The following is a 20,856-nucleotide window of genomic DNA, read 5'->3' as shown; positions in this document are numbered from 1 at the left end:
CTCTGACACGATGCCTACAATTACTAAACACAACTTTTTAACAGAATCCTCTGGTGCTTTGTCAAAGCTGCTTGCTGTTACAGCCTTCCCATTACAAGTCCCAGCTGTAAAACAAAGGCTTTATTAATATTTGCAATATTCAAAACGCTTCTGCAATGGAAGATGAAGTAAAAAAAAAAAAAATTGCCTTTGGCATGCATATTCAGGATTCAGAGCAGAGGTCATAGGTTAAAAGGGAACATTGCCCGAAAGATCAGACAGTCTGCAGGCCTAAATACGTAGGAATTTTCTCAGAGAAAATGCCCATACCATTTATAAACAAATGAACGAGAAGATAATAAAAGTCTTACATTAAAATTAGACATGTATAACTGTATTACAAGGCCTGCTGGAGACCAAGACAACCTTAGCAGACAACCCAGATAAATGAAGACATGCTAGAATGTTTTTCAATATTATGTATCTAATAAAAGTTTAATAAAACAGTTGTATTTACAGCTAGGCATATAATTACTTTTGGTCATCCACTTAATCAATTAATGTACTATATCTAAATTGCAAAAAGTCAGTGACCCATTTAAAACTAAATCAAATTTAGGTGATGGATGAAAAATATTAAAGGAGTGCATCACAGGATACAAACTAAAAGTCTAATCATAGATAAAAGCCAATGTATAAAAAACTAAGGGTTAGCGGTGGTCCAACACCACGGCTCTCCTCTGCTTGTAATACACGACTCCGCAGAATGTGACAGCCTCAGAAGAAGTCCTTTAAAGGGGAACTGGTCCTGGAATTCCTCAAGTTTCCTGGTGTTTGTTCCGGTTGTTCCCTATGATATCCACGGAAAATGCCTTAAATATCCGATAGATGTGGTTCCCAACTCTGGGACCCGTACCTATCTCCAGAACTGGGGTCACTCGAACTACGTCCCACCTGGTAAGGCGGCCATATATGTCTTGCATGGGAATAACCCTTTAGGGGTGGAGAACAGGAGATTGCCTAGACTCTGCACCCCAGGTTGGCCTGCCACAACTCAAAAACGGTCTCGGTCATTCATTGTCCCTGCCCACAATAAACCTCTCCCGCGCTTCTTCTCAGGTGTCTGCATGGTGTCACGGAAGTCTTTTCCCACTACACTTTGTCACTGTCCCTGAGACATCACCCAGGTTTCTACTATGCTAGCCAGGGACCGGCACCCAGGTACGCTTATAGTCTAAAATTGAGCGTTACACTCAGTGGCAACAATGATACATTAGGCAAGTACATGCCCAATCATGGGGAATCATCAGAAGACTTACTTAGTCCTCATCTGACATTCATGAGATATGACTTACTCAGCATTAGGGCTGGCAGGTACATTCATAATTGACAAACGAGTCAGGACTAATTATATTGCTATTGATTTTATTTCTGAACTTTCACACTGGTGCTTCCGTCTCCGCTGAGAAATGCTATAGTGCAAAGTCTTTGAGATCAACTCAGGTTTGGCTGTCTTTAATGCCAAGAATTTTATGTAATGTTAATATTAATCTCCTTACTGTGTGTAATGCACACTATTGCATAAACACAATTTGAACCAATGCAGCTCTTAAAGAGACTCTGTCACCACATTATAAGTGTCGTATCTCCTATATAAGGAGATCGGCGCTGTAATGTAGGTGACAGTAATGCTTTTTATTTAAAAAAACAATCTTTTTTCACAAAGTTAGGAGCGATTTTGGTTTATGCTAATGAGCTTTCTTAATGCCCAAGTGGGCGTACTTTTACTTTCGACCAGGTGGGCGTTGTACAGAGGAGTGTATGACGCTGACCAATCAGCATCATGCACTCCTCTCCATTCATTTACACTGCACTAGCGATATAGATATATCGCTATGTGCAGCCTCATACACAAACCCTAACATTACTACAGTGTCCTGATAATGAATACACATGAAATCCAGCCTGGACGTCATGTGTACTCAGAATCCTGACACTTCTGACTCTTTTTTTGTGAGATTCCGGCAAGTGAAACCAAATCCCGTTTACCTCCGTAATCTCGCGAGATTTCGTATCCGTTGCTGGAATCTCAGAGAAAAGAGTCAGAAGTGTCAGGATTCTGAGTACACATGACGTCCAGGCTGGATGGTCATGTGTATTCATTATCAGGACACTGTAGTAATGTTAGGGCTTGTGTATGAGGCTGCACATAGTGATATATCTAGATCACTAGTGCAGTGTAAATGAATGGAGGAGTGCATGATGCTGATTGGTCAGCGTCATGCACTCCTCTGTACAACGCCCACTTGGTCGAAAGTAAAAGTACGCCCACTTGGGCAAAGAAAGCTCATTAGCATAAACTTAAATCGCTCCTAACTTTGTGAAAAAAGAACGTTTTTTTAAATAAAAAGCATTACTGTCACCTACATTACAGCGCCCATCTCCTTATGTAGGAGATAGGGCACTTATAATGTGGTGACAGAGTCTCTTTAAGGGTCAGTTCACAGTGTTTTTTTTCCCATGTTTTATTGATGCGGAAACCACGTCGGAAAATGCGCCAAAAATGCCTCCCATTGATTTCAATGGGAGGCGGAGGCGTTTTTTTTCCCAGCGGAAAAACCGGCTCGCGGGAAAAAGAAGGGACATGCCCTATCTTTGGGAGTTTACGTCTCTGACCTCCCATTGACATCAATGGGAGGCAGAGAAGGCGTATTTCGCTGCATTTTTTGCCTGCGGCGCTCAATGGCCGCGGGCAAATAACGCAGTGAAAATCAGCGTGCAGGCAGAGCAAAATCTGCCTCAAAATTCTAAATTCCATTGCAAAAAACTCTGTGTGGACCCAGCCTAAGAGAAAACGGCAGTTAAAAATAAAAAGGCTGCCTATTTACATTGTTACGTAGTTTCCTTTGTTACGTATTTTCCTTTATTTGCTGTAACAGCATTATTTTTTACATGGTGACAGATAGTGGATTTTCTCAACATGACACGTTTTCCCATAGTAGCTAATGTATCAGACCCCACCGCATATATATATATATATATATATATATATATATATATATATATATATATACATACATACATACATACATACACACACACACACACACACACACACACATTTATTTTGCACAACGTGTAGGCTCGGATATCTGTGGTATCCTAGATGCGTTTCATGAATGTGGAATGCAATAGCGAGAACGACTACAGGACTCATTTAAGAAGTTTACCTTTATTATATTGCACTAGGTATGCATTTGAAATGAAACCTTAGGCTACGGTTCAACTCCGCAGATGTTTTCCGCTGAAGATTTTGCTGCAAATCCATAACGAGTCTGTGACAAAATTCACAAGTTACATGCAGATTTTGTTGCGGATATCACCCGTTTATATTGCAGCAGCTGAAATCCGCAACGTATAGGTCACGCCCGGAAACCCTTGAGTATTATTTAGACACGTGTAAATGAGGTTTCCAAACCCCATTTACACGTACTATACTATACTTTGTTCAAATGTAGTGAATGTGTTGAGGAATTTTTGGGCAGATTCCATACTAATAACCTGCAACATAGTATTACTGATCCTAAGGGTCTATTTACCCGTTAAAGTCAAACTGTATTTTTTTGGCACGATTTTTGCGAAACCGCTGCAGCAGCTTTGCAAAACAGTTGCAAAAAAACAAAAACGCAATATGACCTCAATGTGTAAATAGACCATTATTCAAATCAGGTTTCCATAAAATCAAAGAGTAAGCGGTATAGCAGTGGTTAACCATTTAAATGTAACTCAGTTTTTTATTTTTATTCTTCTGTTTTGGCAACACTATGACTATTATGCCATTGTGTGATGCCAGCTTGACTTCTTTTTTTTTTTTTTAACTATTGGTTGTTACTTATGGAACCTTTTTCTTTTTTTCTGGGCCGTTAAAGGGAACCTGTCACCAGCATTTCACCTATTAAATTCCACTCACCCCTCGCTGGCCGCTGCTGTCAAAAGTTAATTGCCGTTATCCCCTGTCCTGAACTCCTCCTCCGACCGTAAATAACGGTCTTCAAACACTTTGCGCCTTTTATGGTAATAATCCGGCTGTCTCGTTTGTTCCTCTTCTTATGCCCGCCCACTGCTGAAAACTGTCCCGTGCTAAATGCTGAAATCTCATCTGAGATCGCGCGTACGCACCAGTCATGTATGGTCTGAAACCCTTCCCTGCTTTGTCCGGGCCTCAAATCTAGTTACTGCGCATGCGCCGCTACGGTGTCCCGTTGTGCACATGCACCAGAAAAAAACATTGATGCGCAAGCGCAGGATTTCGTGTGTGCTGGGGGGAGGCAAGGAGCGGTCAATCAAAAGTAAGGAGGCGGAGTTAACTCAAAAAGGCTTGAGGAAGTGAAGACCTGACTTTTCAAATGAAGATATAACTCTTATGCTCATTAGCATACAGCGCAGGAATACTAAAAAACTGAATACTAAATATACAGAGCCGATTTAGAAGACAATTATAGGTTACATAAAAATGATTTCTCACCCACTTCCACCAGGTATTGCTGGATTAATAGTTGAAATACTGGTGACAGGTTCCCTTTAAAATTTGATATAATTAAATGACTCCTGATCAAAACTGAATTTGAGACTACTAACCGGATTTAAGGAATTGTACTCTGTTTAGTGGAAATCTGAAAGCAAATATATTGTTTGTGGGGAATTATTTCAGCAGATACAATATGAAATATGAATACTTACATCTGCATAATGGCCAGTCATAGAACAGCGATGACAATTTTTTTGCCAGTAAGGCGGCCGCTCTTTACATTCTTGGTGGAAGTGACCGGGCATAAAGCAGTTTGAACAATATGAGGCTAGGCAAGCGTATTGCAAATGTCCTCGTCTACCACAAAGGCAACAGGCTGGCATTTTCTGGCAACAAAAAAGAAGCAAAAATTATCCATTATTATTATCCAGGACTAAAATGTAGCAAAGTATGCAATTTTTAACAACTTCAGAGGCTTTTCAGAAAGGAAGGAAGACATGTATTGATAACATAGTAATAATATAATTTTTTACGGATTTTATGACCGGTTTGACAACGAATTACATTATTATAGTGGTAGTATGACCAGACCATAAATCAGCATGATAGGAAAAAAATAAATAAATAGAATGATAAAAAAAAGGGCTAAATTTATATTGCCACACATTTACAAATAGTTACAGTAAGTAGTCAAGCCAAAGAACAGGGTAGTAAACGATCATTTGTAATAAACTGGGAAAAGGGTTGCTTCTCGCGATCTGGAATAAAATGCCCCGTGGACAATCACTTCTCGGCAAAAACGTGTGCGTTTTACCACAAATGTGGTTTTGCGATGCTGTTCTTGGCTGCACGGCTTCAACAGTTGAAAGAACTTGTTTTACCTGTAGAATCCGTGCGGCCAAAAACCGCATCGCAAAACCACAGCCATTTGCGGTAAAAACGCGCACGGTTTTGCCTGAGCGATACATGGCAAAAAAATTTGGCACATGTAAAACAACCCAACTGCTTCTGCTCAAAACAGATAATTTAACAATAACTAATTTCCAAATACGAAAAAGGTCATGGCTGAATTCAGAGATCACGATTTTGTCAAATTAGTTAGCAGCGAATTTCGCAAAAATGTGTACCAAAAAAAGCATGTGACTACAGCCTGATTGTATCAATATGCACAATACTAAGAATCAGTCAGTTCAATGTGCCGGACATCAAATATTGCTAATAAACCAAAAAATACACGATTACATAAAAACTTTTTTCAATATTTATTGCTTGTTACAGATTTATTAATTTCATAAAAGTAGCAGTTAGATCAATAAGAAAACAGGTCAATCATTTATTTATAGTATTTTTTGACCCCCATGTATGAGAGAAATCACAAATTAACATAATGACTTGGCATATTACATCCAGTAAACGTAGATTTACCTTCGGCTCAGGACAATTTTTTGACAGGTGACCGCGGCGGTTACAATTTCTGCATAAAACATTCTTATCTTCTGTATAGTACCGGTTACCAGAACGTCGTGATGGACCAAAGTTACCAATCTGAGCCTAAATGCGGGGAAGAAACAAAAAATTAAGACCTGCTGTATACACACCATTTTCATCAAAATAAAAAAATGACACCCATTCTTTACCTAGGAAGTTCAGCAAATAATGTGGTAAACACTTTACATCTACATGTGGACTGTTCAATTTCAACCAATATTTCTTTACAGGACAATTTTATTCAACATTTGATGGGTTATTACAGTTTCTTCTTTAAGGTCGGAAGAAAGTGGAATAATCCACAAAAGTGGACCGTTATCCAGTAGCTGCAATTTCTGGACTCTTGAAACAATAATGCATTTGTTGAGAGCGCAGGGCTGGATTCACACACTACGTTTTGCTGCATTTTTAGCGATCTTCTTCATGCAGTTTTAAGGTCAGTCAGATGTTCCATTAAAATCTATAGTTAAATCTTAAATGAACACCACACAACGGCGTTTTGGTTTGTGAGATTTAGGCAAATTTGGGGTCAGCAGGTTTCCCCCCCCCCCCCCCCGACACAGAATGCTCTTGGTATGACGTTTTTCAGGCCTTTTTCCCATAGGCTTTTCTATAGGACCTCGAAAACGCCAGAAAAAAAAGGACATATAAAATAACACCAAATAGAAAAACTCCATTAAAAAAAAGCCTTAAAAAGAATGTTACATTTGAAAACTGCTAGCGCTTTTAGAAGCGTGTTTTTTTATGCATTTTAAAACACCAGAAAAATTCTGTGTGTGAAGGAGGCCTAAGGGTATGTTCACACGCAGTGACCAAAAACATTTGAAAATACGGAGCTGTTTTCAGGTGAAAACAGCTCCTGATTTTCAGACTTTTTGTAGCAACTCGCGTTTTTCGCTGCGTATTTTACGGCCGTTAGCTGTTTTTCAATGGAGTCAATGAAAAACGGCTCCAAAAACGTCCCAAGAAGTGACATGCACTTCTTTTTCGCGGGCGTCTTTTTACGCGCTGTATTTTGACAGTGATGCGTAAAATTACACCTCGTGGAAACAGAACACCGTAAAACCCATTGAAAGCAATGGGCAGATGTTTGTAGGCGTATTAGGGGCGTTTTTTCAGGCGTAATTCGAGGCGTAAAACGCCCGAATTACATCTGAAAACACTGCATGTGAACATACCCTTAGAGTGGAGGAAACAACTTTCCTACAGAAACGTCCCTCGTTCCCAGACCCCGCCTTCACCAGCTCTCCTAGGTGTCAGACTACACCCCTTCCCGACCACTCCCTCATTATCAGACTCCACCGTCCCCAGCTCTGAGGTCATGTTGAGAGCTGTGTGCTACTAAACCGGTGTTGGGAAACAAGTGACTAAAATAAAATGAATCACTAAGAGACACAAAGATGGAACAGGGTGTTCTAAAAGACAATTTGGTTTCAGGAATTTGCAAGCTGGTGCAGTGTGTCCTTCCTAGACCCTTTTATACATTATTATTATCATCATTAACACCACATTATTTACATTATAGTTATCACTTTATTTACGCTCTGTTCACACTTGCAGTGGGTCCTGTTCCATCAGGGTGTTTCTGACAATAGCGTAGTCTGCAGCACTATAGATGCGGTCATAAACCAAGATCCACCAGGATTCATTGGGATACATTAAAATATATTCATAATTCCCCTCGTGGGTCCATTCAGAATTGAAGCTATGATGGTAGTGTGATCAGAGCCTTAAAAAAAATTATTCCCTCTTCATCAAAAAAAATATAGCGGTAACCAATTCAATACACATACACTTTTTATAAAGGAGGCCCATTGTCTGACTTTTTGGGTGATTTATGTATAATTGAAGCTTGTAGGTGTCTGATATAATATAGGATATAGATCTAAATTACAATCATGAAGGGTTAAAAAGGCCTCCTCTTTACTGCTGAACTCTGCAACTTAAAAGTTAAATTCCTGAAGTTTATATTAAAATTGCTCATTATTTATGGTAACACAATTGCTTCTGTCTATATTATGGAAGCGGTGATGAAGTTACTTTACTAGGTCAGAAAGGAAAAACTATTTACATGGAATATTTTCCGCTCTATGGAACAATTGCTGTGAATGCAGGAAGACTTAACACTTTCCATGCAAGAACTAAAAATGCACTTATGATTTTAAAAATAAATATGGGGCCAAGGCCGACGTGCAGGTGTCTCATTGGGTCTGTGGTCTCTCTCTATATCTATATATATATCTATATATATATATATCTATATATATATATATATATATATATATATATATATATATATCAAAGATAGGAGCAGCACTGTAATTCCTTGCCTTTTAAGGCCAGTGCCATGCTTTCAAACAAGTGACCTCTCCTTGTAGAACGTATATCCAAGAAAGAGAAAACGAAGCAGCACTCAAAAAAACTTGGATTTATTCATCCAAAATCCACTACAACCGTTGTAGTGGATTTGGGATGAATAAACCCAAGTTTTTTTTGAGTGCTGCTTCGTTTTCTCTTTCCTGGATATATTATATATACACACACACATACATATATATATATATATATATATACACACACACATTTATTATTTATATATTTGTTTAAAAAACAAAAAACAAAAAGAATGGTAGCGCAGACCGATTAAAAAAAAAAATTTGTACGACTACCAGGATGCAGCATAGATTGGCTTTCCTATTTGTATTGGAAAAACTTATGAGATCACACTGTTTTTTTCTTTTAGTTTTCAGTTTTGATTTTTCAACAACAAAACAAAAAGGGAGTATTAGGAAAGATGACAATGTGTGTGCCTAGAAATCACTTTTTGTAGAAATTTTCATTAGAACCTTTTAAGTGACCATACCTCAGAATCCTTATCAATAACCGACCATCCCACTCCAAAGTCACCTGTAGGAAACAAACAAATCCTTACATTATTACACAGAATTTTAATTTTTTTTAACTATGTGGAATTCAAGTATTTTTTTTCTAGTTTAGTTATACCCTATGCCCATCAAACATCACAGACTCAGGCCCTATGCACATGACCGTAGAATTCACCCATAATTACGGACCCATTCATTTCTAGGGGCGAAATTTACGGGAAGGTGTCCCATCCGTAGAAACCGACGTGTCCTATTTTTTTTATTTTATGGACTGTGCTCCCATACTTTATAATGGCAGCACGGTCCGCAAAAGTGGATGACTGTCTGCATCCGGCCGTGCCCGTAATCACGGACCGTGATTACCGGCATGGTCGTGTGCATGGGGCCTAAGGCTTCGTTTACATCCTGCTTCCGTCGGAACGGGACCCTGACTGACACAAACCAAACCAAAGCCTATGGATTCCGTCAAAACTAAGAAACTCTTGCACAACTGAGACAAATGGAAACCATTGGCACCAGATCCGTCACCATTGAAATGGTGATGGAAACGGAATTCTATGGTTTCCGTTTGTGTCTGCCAGGGCTCCGTTCCGACGGAAAGCTCCGATGGAACGGTGCCCTAGCGCAGCTGTAAACGAAGCCGAAGGGATTTTTATATATATTTTTTTCTAATAAACCAAATACGATTTCACATGTGTAAATGATATTAGCATAAATATCAAATTCTTTAAAATCTTATTATTAAAACTGCACCCTTTACAAATAGAGAGTCTCGATCGTACAGTATTGCCCTCAGGTAGGCTACTGTTTATAGCAGCCTGTAGTCTGTAAATGGACTGATAACTATTGAAAAGACAATGCTGCTGCATTACCAGACTGCTCAGGCTGCAAAGGAGCAACTCCAATAAGAAGACTATTTTACTAGAACATCGGAGATGGATAGATGAATTAGGTTACACACTACATTCTACTTTTATTTCTTTTGAAAATATGGGACCTATAGAAAGACCATTCGCTATACATAGATGTATGTATAACTAACTCTAAATTGTCTGTCACTGGATACTATTTTTTAAACTCTGAAATCATGACAAGACTGAATATATTAAAACACAATCCATAAACTGAAAAGGGCTATACATTTTCATCCCTTTTGGGAACACAACTAGATCTTTTTGAACAGGACTCCTTTGTAACATTTGTAGTTGATTCTGTATTTATTATATGACAATATTTACAATTAGATCATTGTGTGTCATATAATGAGGTTTCGGCTTTATTTAAAAAATAAAAGTGCTATATATGGCACAATGATACAACACAATATCTATTATAATATATTAAAGTAAACAATACACACACACAAAAAAAATTAACATCACCTTTAGGCCTTATTCACACGAACGCAGTAAATGTCCGTGTGTCGGCCGTTGAAACAATGGTTGTCACACGACCTATATAATTCAATGTGGCTGTTCACACAGCCGTTGTTTCAACGGACCGTGTGAAGGGTCCGTGAGAAAATAGGACATGTCCTATCTTTTCACGCATCACTCCATAGACTCATCTATGGGGGATGCGTGATATCGCATCCCGCAACACAGAGCACGGATGCACCTCGGATGTGAAAAACTGCCGTTTTTCACGTCCGAGATGAGCAACGCCCGTGTGAATCTAGTCTTAACATGAGTGTTTTCAGAATATTGTATAGAACAACTATAAACAAAAAAGACATACTAGGGCAGATTTACGATTCAAAATGTGCCAGAATTCTGGCTCAAATTGAGACCAAATCTAGCGTATATGCTGTGCGCAATTGTTTTAGACACTTTGTTCGACATGCTCATCAAGGGGGGTGTGTCTTTGTAAGAAAAGGGCATGGTCTATCAGAACTGGGTGTGGCTTAAAATGTTACACCGTACGTCAGAATTTAGTCACTAAAAACTGCCATGAACTTAGCCAACCAAAAGTTGCTATAAAGGAGAAGAGAAGCGTCTAGTTAGATGCGCCAAATTTATTATACAGCATGCACAACTTTGATAAATTTGGCACATCTTCTGACTGCCTTCTCTAAGTTTACAGTGTCTAAAACTTAAACAGTATTAGTATCTGCCCTACTGTGTATATAGAAAAGCATACATAAAAGGCTAACATTGTATCACCATACGTTATCACATTCTGCTGAAACTATGGGATATTTTCTTCAAATGGGCGCACAATTTTGTTGGTAATACCACAACTTTACCAGCTAAATCGTGCAGCCATTCTTCACCCACGTGGGCATGGTTTTGGCCGACCGTGGCTGCCGCACTGTGTTCTCACCCTTAGTTCAGCAATCCGTACTTTACCATACATTAATTTAATAGGTGAATGAGGGTCAATTAGAAGAATCAAGGTATCTAAATGTGATGCCTAAGACAAGTTCTCGGGGGATCGTGGCCTCGACTTTACATAGCCACGTCCACGTATGAAGCGCTCAGGACAACTGGGGCACAGAGTTAAAAGTCATCCTGAGAGCTACGTACATGGAGCCAAACGATGTAAACAAACAGTCATATCCCCAGTAATTCTAAGTGAACCTCCCCTTTAAGAAGCAATAAAACAATATAGCACTGCAATGGTAGAGGAACTCTGTACAGCAAATATTTTTTGGGATCTACATGACACGAGAAAAAGTATAGTTAAAAAAACCTAAATATATAGTATGATTCTTAATTACTAATTTTCCTGGATCTCTAGTGATAAAAATAAAATTAAATTAAAACACTGATCTAGAAAATACAGTATTATGGATTCATAACTTGAAAAGAAAAGCCGCTTTTCAGTTTAGGGAAATTCAGGGCACGCTATGACAGTTATGCCCAGCTAAATGCCCCATGCTTGCCAAAAATCTGTTTTTCATGCTAGCATTATTATGCACCAGAGAGACATTCACAACACTGTGTAAATTGGGGGCAGTGACCTCTTGTAATCGCTGCCGAAAAGTACATTGTAAAACAATGGGGAGCTACAAAGTAACACAGCTCCACTCAATTAAAACACCTTTGTTTCAAAACTGGCCTGGAAGGTTTCTATACGCAACACTACTAAAGGGAAAGAGAGGGTACTAAAATGCTCAAAACAAAAACAATGCCCATGCTCGATAAGATGCCACACAAATTGTGCCATTCTATAGATCAAGCTTTAAACATGGAATTGTCAAGCTAAGGTGATAACGTGTATGGAATAAACGTCTATGTGCTTATGCCAACAAGTTATTTCCAATACAACAACCCTACATATTAACGATGTCTTTTACTAATCATTTGTGGAGTATTTACTTACAATATGCAATGTCTGAATAACACTAGCACATTAACTATTGAAGTCAGGCGGACAATTATTATGTTTCGCCCCCCTTTTCTTTAACTTCGGAAATCTGTTTTTGAACTGTTTTGTCTGTTCTCTGTTAGATGCGTGATGAGTACGGGCGTATCTAATTTTAAGCCTTTCAGTAATGCTCTTTCATGAAATGCATAAAATGAGAAGCCATTGATAAAGAGTCCGTTATTATGCTGGTTAGTAACTTCTGTTAATCAATGAGGTTTTATTCCATGCACATGGAGTGCTAAAATGAAGCAAATGGCAAGGTATAGGTATGTAAAGACACTAGAGTTACATTTGTTACATAAAGTATTATATTCTGTATATTACTGATTAGCCATACATTTATTGTCAGAATAAGATATGCCATTACAGAATTTACAGATGTATATATATTTCTATACAGGTATTACAACTGCATTCAAACCCTAATCTATGATCGAGAAGTTGATCCTGAAAACCTGTAGTTCATGACCATGTCTATGAAATCGTCTGCAGGTTGATTTATGACCTCAACTCATGTTTAAGGATGTTTTGTCTTTGCTGAATCCTCATTAAAGATCCTAATAGAGGTCAAGACCTGACAGGGTTACTATAGATAAATTACTGTAGGACAAATGGACAATCTACTGAAATACTTCAGTAGGAGATACTCAGTATAGGAAATATGGCCTTGTAAATCCTGTAGATAAAGTTCTCGTTAATAACAATAGTTGATCGACCGCTTATTATACCAAATTAAAATTCATTCACTCGATGCACGCAGGTTTTTTGTCGATAAAATACTAAGAACGATGGAAGATCCCTGCTCAGCCGCAAATATAATTAAAATAGGTTTGTTTTTTTACTTTGGGTAAATTAGAATAGCAGCAGACTCCCATATATTTTGACCAATATGACCTATAACCAGCATTAATGTGCATTTACAGCATCAAACCGTTCACTTTACAAGAAAACTTAGTCTCTATAGCAAGAATCAGTCACCCCAGTGATATAGTCAATATAACTCCTCTATTCATCCGATGTAAAATACTAGAATTACGATGGTAAATCAAGTGGCTATCAGGTCATACAGGAAACTAGTTTATCCAGTTTAGTGAATTAAATTCTCAGCTTACACTTTTTATCACATCCCTTTAAACCAGTAAAAAATTTCCCATATTATGGAATTATAATTTTTGTCATATTACTCTTATAGGAACTGAATTATTCCACCTCCAAACCAAAACAAAAATATCCCTATATAATTACTATAAAGACAATAAGAATGGACAAGAAATTGTAGAAATATCTATAAGCTTTATTAATTGATTTTGGCATCCGGTTAACCTATTAAAAGTTTCCTATAGTATGAAAATTTTACAAATTCGAGAGACTTGTGTGCATGTCCAGAATATGATCCTTTGTTTTCAATGTACTAGCTTTGTTTATTTTCACGCTTCTGTATTATAGTCGGTAGATTTATTAGGGACGTTTTTTTTTCTTCATTTTGTTAAAAGCTCAAGGAGTTTTCAATTACTACACAATGTTCCCGGAGCAAAGTGTACTCTTTCTTTAGTCTTCTTTGTAGGTTACAATGACAGTGACCACAGGAAGAGTTAAACTCATGGCATGCTTGGACTGCCACACAGTTGGGAGAGTTCTTTAAATAGGGTCTGTCACTCTTGCAAGCCATCAATGGGATTTCCTCCACAAACTGCTGATTTGTTCAGGTACGGAACAGAGGAAATTTCAGTTAACCTTTGTTTCACCCGAGAGACAAGAGGGGGGGGGGGGACCCCGTCTAGAGAAAATGTATAGCATGACTGGCAAAAGTCGGAAAAGGTTAGCTTGCAGAATGGACGCGCAACAAAACCCACTGACAAAAAAGTCAGATCGAAAAATACTCAGTGAGCAAATTAAAAATATAAAATTATATTTATGGTTGTATGTATTATTGTATACGGTTATTGGCATTTATTCTATCCAACATCATCAGATTTGAAGGTCAGAGCTAAAAAGGTATAGACAGAATAACTCGGGTTTAACACATAAATAAGAATTATAATAATTTGAGAAGAAAAAGTATTTATGTAGCGAAGCGAATAACTTATTATAACAGCACAAATGATAGGTAACTATTACCTAATAGCCCATTGAGGCACAGATTATTATCATACGTCAGTCGTTGTTTTTTATGACAGGATATTATATAGGGGCCGGAAATCTGTGTGCACAATTTTCCCACAAGTGTGAGAAGAGCAATTAGGCAAAAAGAGCCAAAATTTTATTATGGTCCTAGTCATGGAAAAAAAAAATTCTACTGTTCAAGGCAGAGTAGATTGCAAAATAGTCCAGAAACAAATTACATCTAATAAAAAGTTTAATGCAACACATGAGAATTTACTTTCTAGAGAACCCAAAGAAAAGCCATACTTTAACTCAATGCTTTCAATGGCGCAGGCTAGTGATCACACGGTTCTGGTGATACTTGTCTGTTGCCCCTGGTAACCCTCATCAAGTGTAACGATGCTGGTCTACAATGGCTTCGACTGGGAAGCATTCTCTGCCTTTCCATGAATGCTACTGTGCCATCTGTGTCGGCAAGCATAAAAGGCCAGTCTGCCTGTGGGCCCGTCAGTCTGAACACCACCCTTCTGACCCTGATTAAATACAACTTTCAGTCTCTTTTTGTTCTCCCCGTTGACTTCTCCTATTAAAGGAGAGCAGGAACAAAGAAAGCGGAAGAGTGGACTATCTGCCCCCAAGAAAGGTGATGTCTGATACCGCTCAACACAAGGATTAGCAAGGCAATACATAACAAAAGTGAATTTGGGAGGGGGGAGGTGGGAAAGAGGAAAAAATGTTTCAGGCAGATCTTTGACTAACTTGGTGGATACACAACTCATTAAATAGCCATACAATGGACACGACTTAAAAGAAACAACAGGCATAAATAAATGATTTGCGGAAAAGACACTTCATCGCATCCTGACACAGGGCACTGGCGCTGACAAAGGCACACAGTTTATAACATTTCAAGTCATCTGGACAAAGCCCTGGGATAAATAAAGTAAAATACTAGTAATACAATAGAGTCATGCATTTGTAGATCTCAAAATTATTTATCAAGTCTGTCTTCAGGGTAGACTTTCAAAAGTGTAAAAACATCTAACCTACAATGCCAGCAAAAAGGTACAGGAGGTATATACTTATAAGTATATTTATAACTTGCGAAAACCTTATTTGCCTTGAAACTAAATACTGATGATTTCATGCAAAATAATGCTGAGGGGTAAAGATATTATGGAAAAAATTAATAAAAGGAGCTAAGACAACTATGGATATTGTAGCTTTTGCAATATTTTATGCACTAAAACATCTTCTTTTGCAAAGTTGGCCAAAAATGCAGCTGAGGTTCATAAAGTAGAAACTCTAATAAAAACAGGACATCTAATAAAAAAAGTCTAACAATATACATTAACAATATATAGTCATCTTTACTATTATTATTATTATTATTATGTGCCGTCTAGTCATTTTTTACTCCTGGTGACCATATGGATAGTGTGTTTCTTTAAAGAACAGAGATACTCTTTCTGTATAGAAGAAATATTAGAACTGCGAATACAATATGCATTTACAACCTTAGCACTTGGATGGTATTAATATTCGTACACACTACAGAACATGTGCATCATACACACAAGATAAAAAATAAAAGAAAATATATATATATTATATATAAATATACATACATAGCAGTTAGCAGCCCATGAAGGAAGTTGGGTGTCATGGGCTGGCTTGGTGGGTATATAAGGTGTGCAATAGGCTGTCTAAACAAATATTACTCGTTGTTGCCATGGGTAAAAGGGGTGATTATTGGTTTTCGGGCCAAGGGTGCCAGTATTTGTCAAGCAGTGCAGTTTGTGAACTCTTCGCATGCTGTTGTGGTGAAAGTGTATATTCAGTGGACAAATGGCACCATTGGGAAGAACCGACGTGGAAACAGAGGAGCACCACGTGCCATTGATGCGAGAGGTGAACGTCGGCTATGAAGGTGCGCGAGGGTCGAACGACACACTACAGTGGAGCAACTCACCATGAACATTTAATAGGTTAAAGAGCCTCTGTCACCACATTATAAGTGGCCTATCTCCTACATAATGTGATCGGCACTGTAATGTAAATTACAGCAGTGTTTTTTATTTAGAAAAACTATCATTTTTTTATGGAGTCATGACCTATTTTAGCTTTATGCTAATGAGTTTCTTAATGGACAACTGGGCGTGTTTTACTTTTTGGCCAAGTGGGCGTTGTGGAGAGAAGTGTATGACGCTGACCAATCAGCGTCATACTCTTCTCTCCATTCATTTACACTGCACTAGCGATATAGCTATATCGCTATGTGCAGCCACATAAACACACTATAACGTTACTCAGGTGTCCGGACAATGAATATACATTACCTCCAGCCAGGACGTGATGTCTATTCAGGATCCTGACACTTCTGTAGCGTCTGTGTGATATTTACAGCAAGGCAAGCGTAATCTCACGAGATTACGATGTAACCTGTCATTTAAAACGAGATTACGCTTGCCTTGCTGTAAATATCACACAGACGCTACAGAAGTGTCAGGATTCTGAAGACACATCACGTCCTGGCTGGAGGTAATGTATATTCACTGTCAGGACACTGTTTTTGTGTATGTGGCTGCACATAGCGATATAGCTATATCGCTATGTGCTGTGTAAATGAATGGGGAGAAGTGTATGACACTGATTGGTCAGCGTCATACACTTCTCTCCACAACGCCCATTTGGCCAAAAAGTAAAACACGCCCAGTTGTCCATTAAGAAAGTAATTCGCATAAAGCTAAAATAGGTCATGACTCCGTCAAAAATGATCGTTTTTCTAAATAAAAAACACTAATCTACATTACAGCACCGATCACATTATGTACAAGATAGGCCACTTATAATGTGGTGACAGAGCCTCTTTAAGCCAAGTCTTGAACAACACACAGGGAGAGTGCTATATTAAATGTATATTCAGACACAAGGATTTTGCTAAGACAGTCCAAAGGATGTACTCCCACTGTGTGATTGGTTATGTATATTTACACTATAAAACAAAAATTTCCTTTTTTCATATACACTAAAAGTTTTTATTAACACTCACAAACAATTGTGGATTAAAAATTAAATCCATGGACTGCCTTTACCAATTATAAATATTATATTCTTAATTTAATGTTAATGGGGAAATCTGTAGAGGGAAAAGAGATACTCAATATACTCCCTTACAGATAGGAGGACTAATATTCCAACAGATAGAAATTCACCCTTTTATAATGTTATAGGATAGCATCCCTAACTATTCAATATATGTTTGAATTCATTTATTTGCAAACTCATGTATTAAAGATGTTGATATCTCCTTAATTTATTGGAGGTATTTACAGTTTATATATTACAAACATCAATAACTCCTATATTCATTAGAGGCATTCCTCCTAATGAGAGTCTAATCTGCAACTCAGAAAATTAAAGTTGTCAATGTCTTCTACATTCATTGAAGGCATTCTTGCTAACATGGATTTCTTTTACAGTTAGAAATAAAAAATAAAAAAGAGGATGACGATTTTCAATTAGATACATTTAAGGCATTCCTCCTAATTTGCTTCTTACGGTCAGCTCAAACTGAGAAAAGATGGAGTCATTCCTCCTATTTAGAAATTGCTCTACACGCTGATCTATACACGCTAATTTCATCCCTCTACCACCATTAAACTACTTATTTGACGATTGTGAGGCTAATCATACATGGACCGTATATTAAAATAACAAAAAAGTGCCTAAATCAGCTTCCCTACATGTTTCGCCACATAAAATGGCGTTATCGGGGGAGATTGCTTTTTCAATGCCGCCCGCAGGTGTACTGGCTATCTCTTTAAATAACCCCCCCCCCCTCCTCTTAGTCTAGTCCAATACAACTTTTTTTTACACAGATCCATTTTTACTAGAGACAATTTTTTTGCACAACGACACCAGCCGCTTACAAAAAAGGTGTGAAAGTAAATCCCTCATTTATTCCTTTACGATAAGGTGAATCTAACCTGTAGATCCACATAGCCTCTGTTTTCAAGAGTAAATTATTAAGGTTTCCCACGAGTGGTCCCAGAGTCATACATTGCATTCCCCATAATTGGATCTCTTTCAGATTGTTTTCATGAACAAACCTCATGTTTCGCGAGAGGGGTATCCTTCTTGGTTCCAATATTACGGATATGTTGTAGAACTGTCTAAATTGTTGAATTGTCTTTCCAACGTAAAGAAGGGAACAAGAACATTGCGTAAGGCCTCATGCACACGACCGTATTTTTTCCCACCCGTAAATACTGGCGTAAATACGGGTCCGGTGTCACACGTATTCCACCCGTTTTGCACCAGTATTTACGAACCCGTGCTCGTAAATATGGGTCCGGTGTCACACGTATTCCACCCGTATTTACGAGCACGTTTTTGGCGGCAAAATAGCACTGCACTAATCGGCAGCCCCTTCTCTCTATCAGTGCAGGATAGAGAGAAGGGACAGCCTTTTCTGTAATAAAAGTTAAAGAAATTCATACTTACCCGGCCGTTGTCTTGGTGACGCGTCCCTCTCTTCACATCCAGCCCGACATCCCTGGATGACGCGGCAGTCCATGTGACCGCTGCAGCCTGTGATTGACCTGTGATTGGCTGCAGCGATCACATGGCCTGTAACGTCATCCAGGACGTCGGGCCGGATGTCGAGAGGGACGCGTCACCAAGGCAACGGGCGGGAGACCGGACTGGAGGAAGCAGGAAGTTGCCGGTAAGTATGAACGTCTTTTATTTTTATTTTTTACAGGTTTATACTGATCGGTAGTCACTGTCCAGGGTGCTGAAAGAGTTACTGCCGATCAGTTAACTCTTTCAGCTCCCTGGACAGTGACTATTTACTGACGTCGCTTAGCAACGCTGCCGTAATGACGGGTGCACACATGTAGCCACCCGTTATTACGAGAGCTCCATAGACTTCTATGGACTGTCCGTGCCGTTATTACGGCCAGAAATAGGACATGTTCTATCTTTTTTAACGGAACGGGCACCTTCCCGTGAGAAAACGGGAAGGCACCCGTCGCCAATAGAAGTCTATGAGCCCGTTATTACGGGTCGCGATTACGACCCGTAATAACGGGAGTTTTTACGGTCGTGTGCATGAGGCCTAACATAGATAATTCCTTCAGTCTTCCAGTTGATAAATTCTCCGATGTCATATCTTCGTTTATCGACTGGATTGTCAAAAGTTTTCTTTTGGGCCATCAGATTTTGTTCACAGGCTTTAAACTCACCACATCTAAAAAGGATGGTTTAATTGGGAGCCAAGTCTGTCATGGTTCTATTTCTTTTCGAATCTGGAGATGGCTATGAACTAGGGAGTCTAAGATTTTTTTTCTCCTTCTATACGTTAATCATTGGTTTCGGTGGCAAAACTTAATTTGGGTCTTAATCATTCCTTAGTATGTCCCAATGTTTTGATAAAATTCTTTTTATTTCCCAGTTTTGTTTATGAAATGTCCCTATACATCTAATCATCTTTTCTTGAGTCTACTTGTTGTCTCGTAAATTTCCATTTCTGGGTATTTCAATGCTTTTCTCCCTATGATATGCCCTTTTTAGAGTTTTACACAAATAACCCCTTGACTGAAATGTATAGATCTCTACTTGCTAGTTCAAAGTCCTCCTCTCTAGAACAGTTCATCTTTGCTCTTACATATTGCCTGACAGGAATACCCTTTTTCAAACTTTCTGGGTGATAACTCTTCCAAGCTAACAAATGATCGGTTGATGTTGGTAACAATTTTTTGTCTGTACATGATAAATCGATCGATCCAAACGGTCAAATCCAAAAAAAAAACAACATTAAATTCTTATGTATTTCTCTTATAAAGTAAAGGCCAAGTTCAAAGTTTTTGTTCAAAATCTCAAAGTCCAAAAATAATTTTGGGTTCCCCTCCCAGAGGACTAACACATCATCAATGTATCGCCCCCAGAAGGTTATGTGATGGGTTGGAAACAGCAGATCCTCTCCGAAGACATCCTTGTCCTCCCAACAGCCCATGAGGAGATTAGCATATGAGGGAGCACAAGAGATCTCCATAGCCGTCCCACTGTGCTAGTAGTAGAAGGTGTCTCCGAAGAGGAAAAAAAATTGTACTTTAAAGAGGCTCTATCACCAGATTATCAAATCCCTATCTCCTATTGCATGTGATCGGCGCGGCAATGTAGATAACAGTAACGGTTTTTTTTGTTTGTTTTTTTTAAAACGATCATTTTTGGCCAAGTTATGAGCAATTTTATATTTATGCAAATGAGCCTTTCTAATGGACAACTGGGAGTGTGTTTTCTCTTATTTCCAACTGGGCGTGTATTGTGTTTGTAACATCTAAGCGTGTTTACTTGTTTTACTAGCTGGGCGTTGTGAATAGAAGTGTATGATGCTGACAAACACTTCTATTCACAACGCCCAGTTGTGAAACCGAATGAAGCTGCTATATAAAGCCTCTACATCCAGGCTGGCTAACCATGTGTCTGGGGTCACTGAAA

The 20,856-nt window shown here is 38.5% G+C and overlaps 1 protein-coding gene across 1 annotated transcript in view; it reads right to left on the bottom strand.

Moving 5' to 3' along the window:
- The window catches only part of ZCCHC7 (zinc finger CCHC-type containing 7), a 203,571-nt gene that overhangs the window by 88,892 nt on the left and 93,823 nt on the right, over positions 1–20,856 (bottom strand). Inside the window, exons 3-5 of the mRNA XM_075825554.1 lie at positions 8,859–8,902; positions 5,933–6,058; positions 4,720–4,893 (exon numbers count right to left, since the gene is read on the bottom strand). Coding sequence (XP_075681669.1) covers positions 4,720–4,893; positions 5,933–6,058; positions 8,859–8,902 — 344 coding nt within the window. The remainder of the gene's footprint in view (positions 1–4,719; positions 4,894–5,932; positions 6,059–8,858; positions 8,903–20,856) is intronic.

The sequence above is a fragment of the Rhinoderma darwinii genome, chromosome 1 (genome assembly GCF_050947455.1).
Source record: "Rhinoderma darwinii isolate aRhiDar2 chromosome 1, aRhiDar2.hap1, whole genome shotgun sequence".
In the NCBI taxonomy this organism is placed as follows: Eukaryota; Metazoa; Chordata; class Amphibia; order Anura; family Rhinodermatidae; genus Rhinoderma; species Rhinoderma darwinii.
This window is presented reverse-complemented; position numbering and strand designations above follow the sequence as displayed.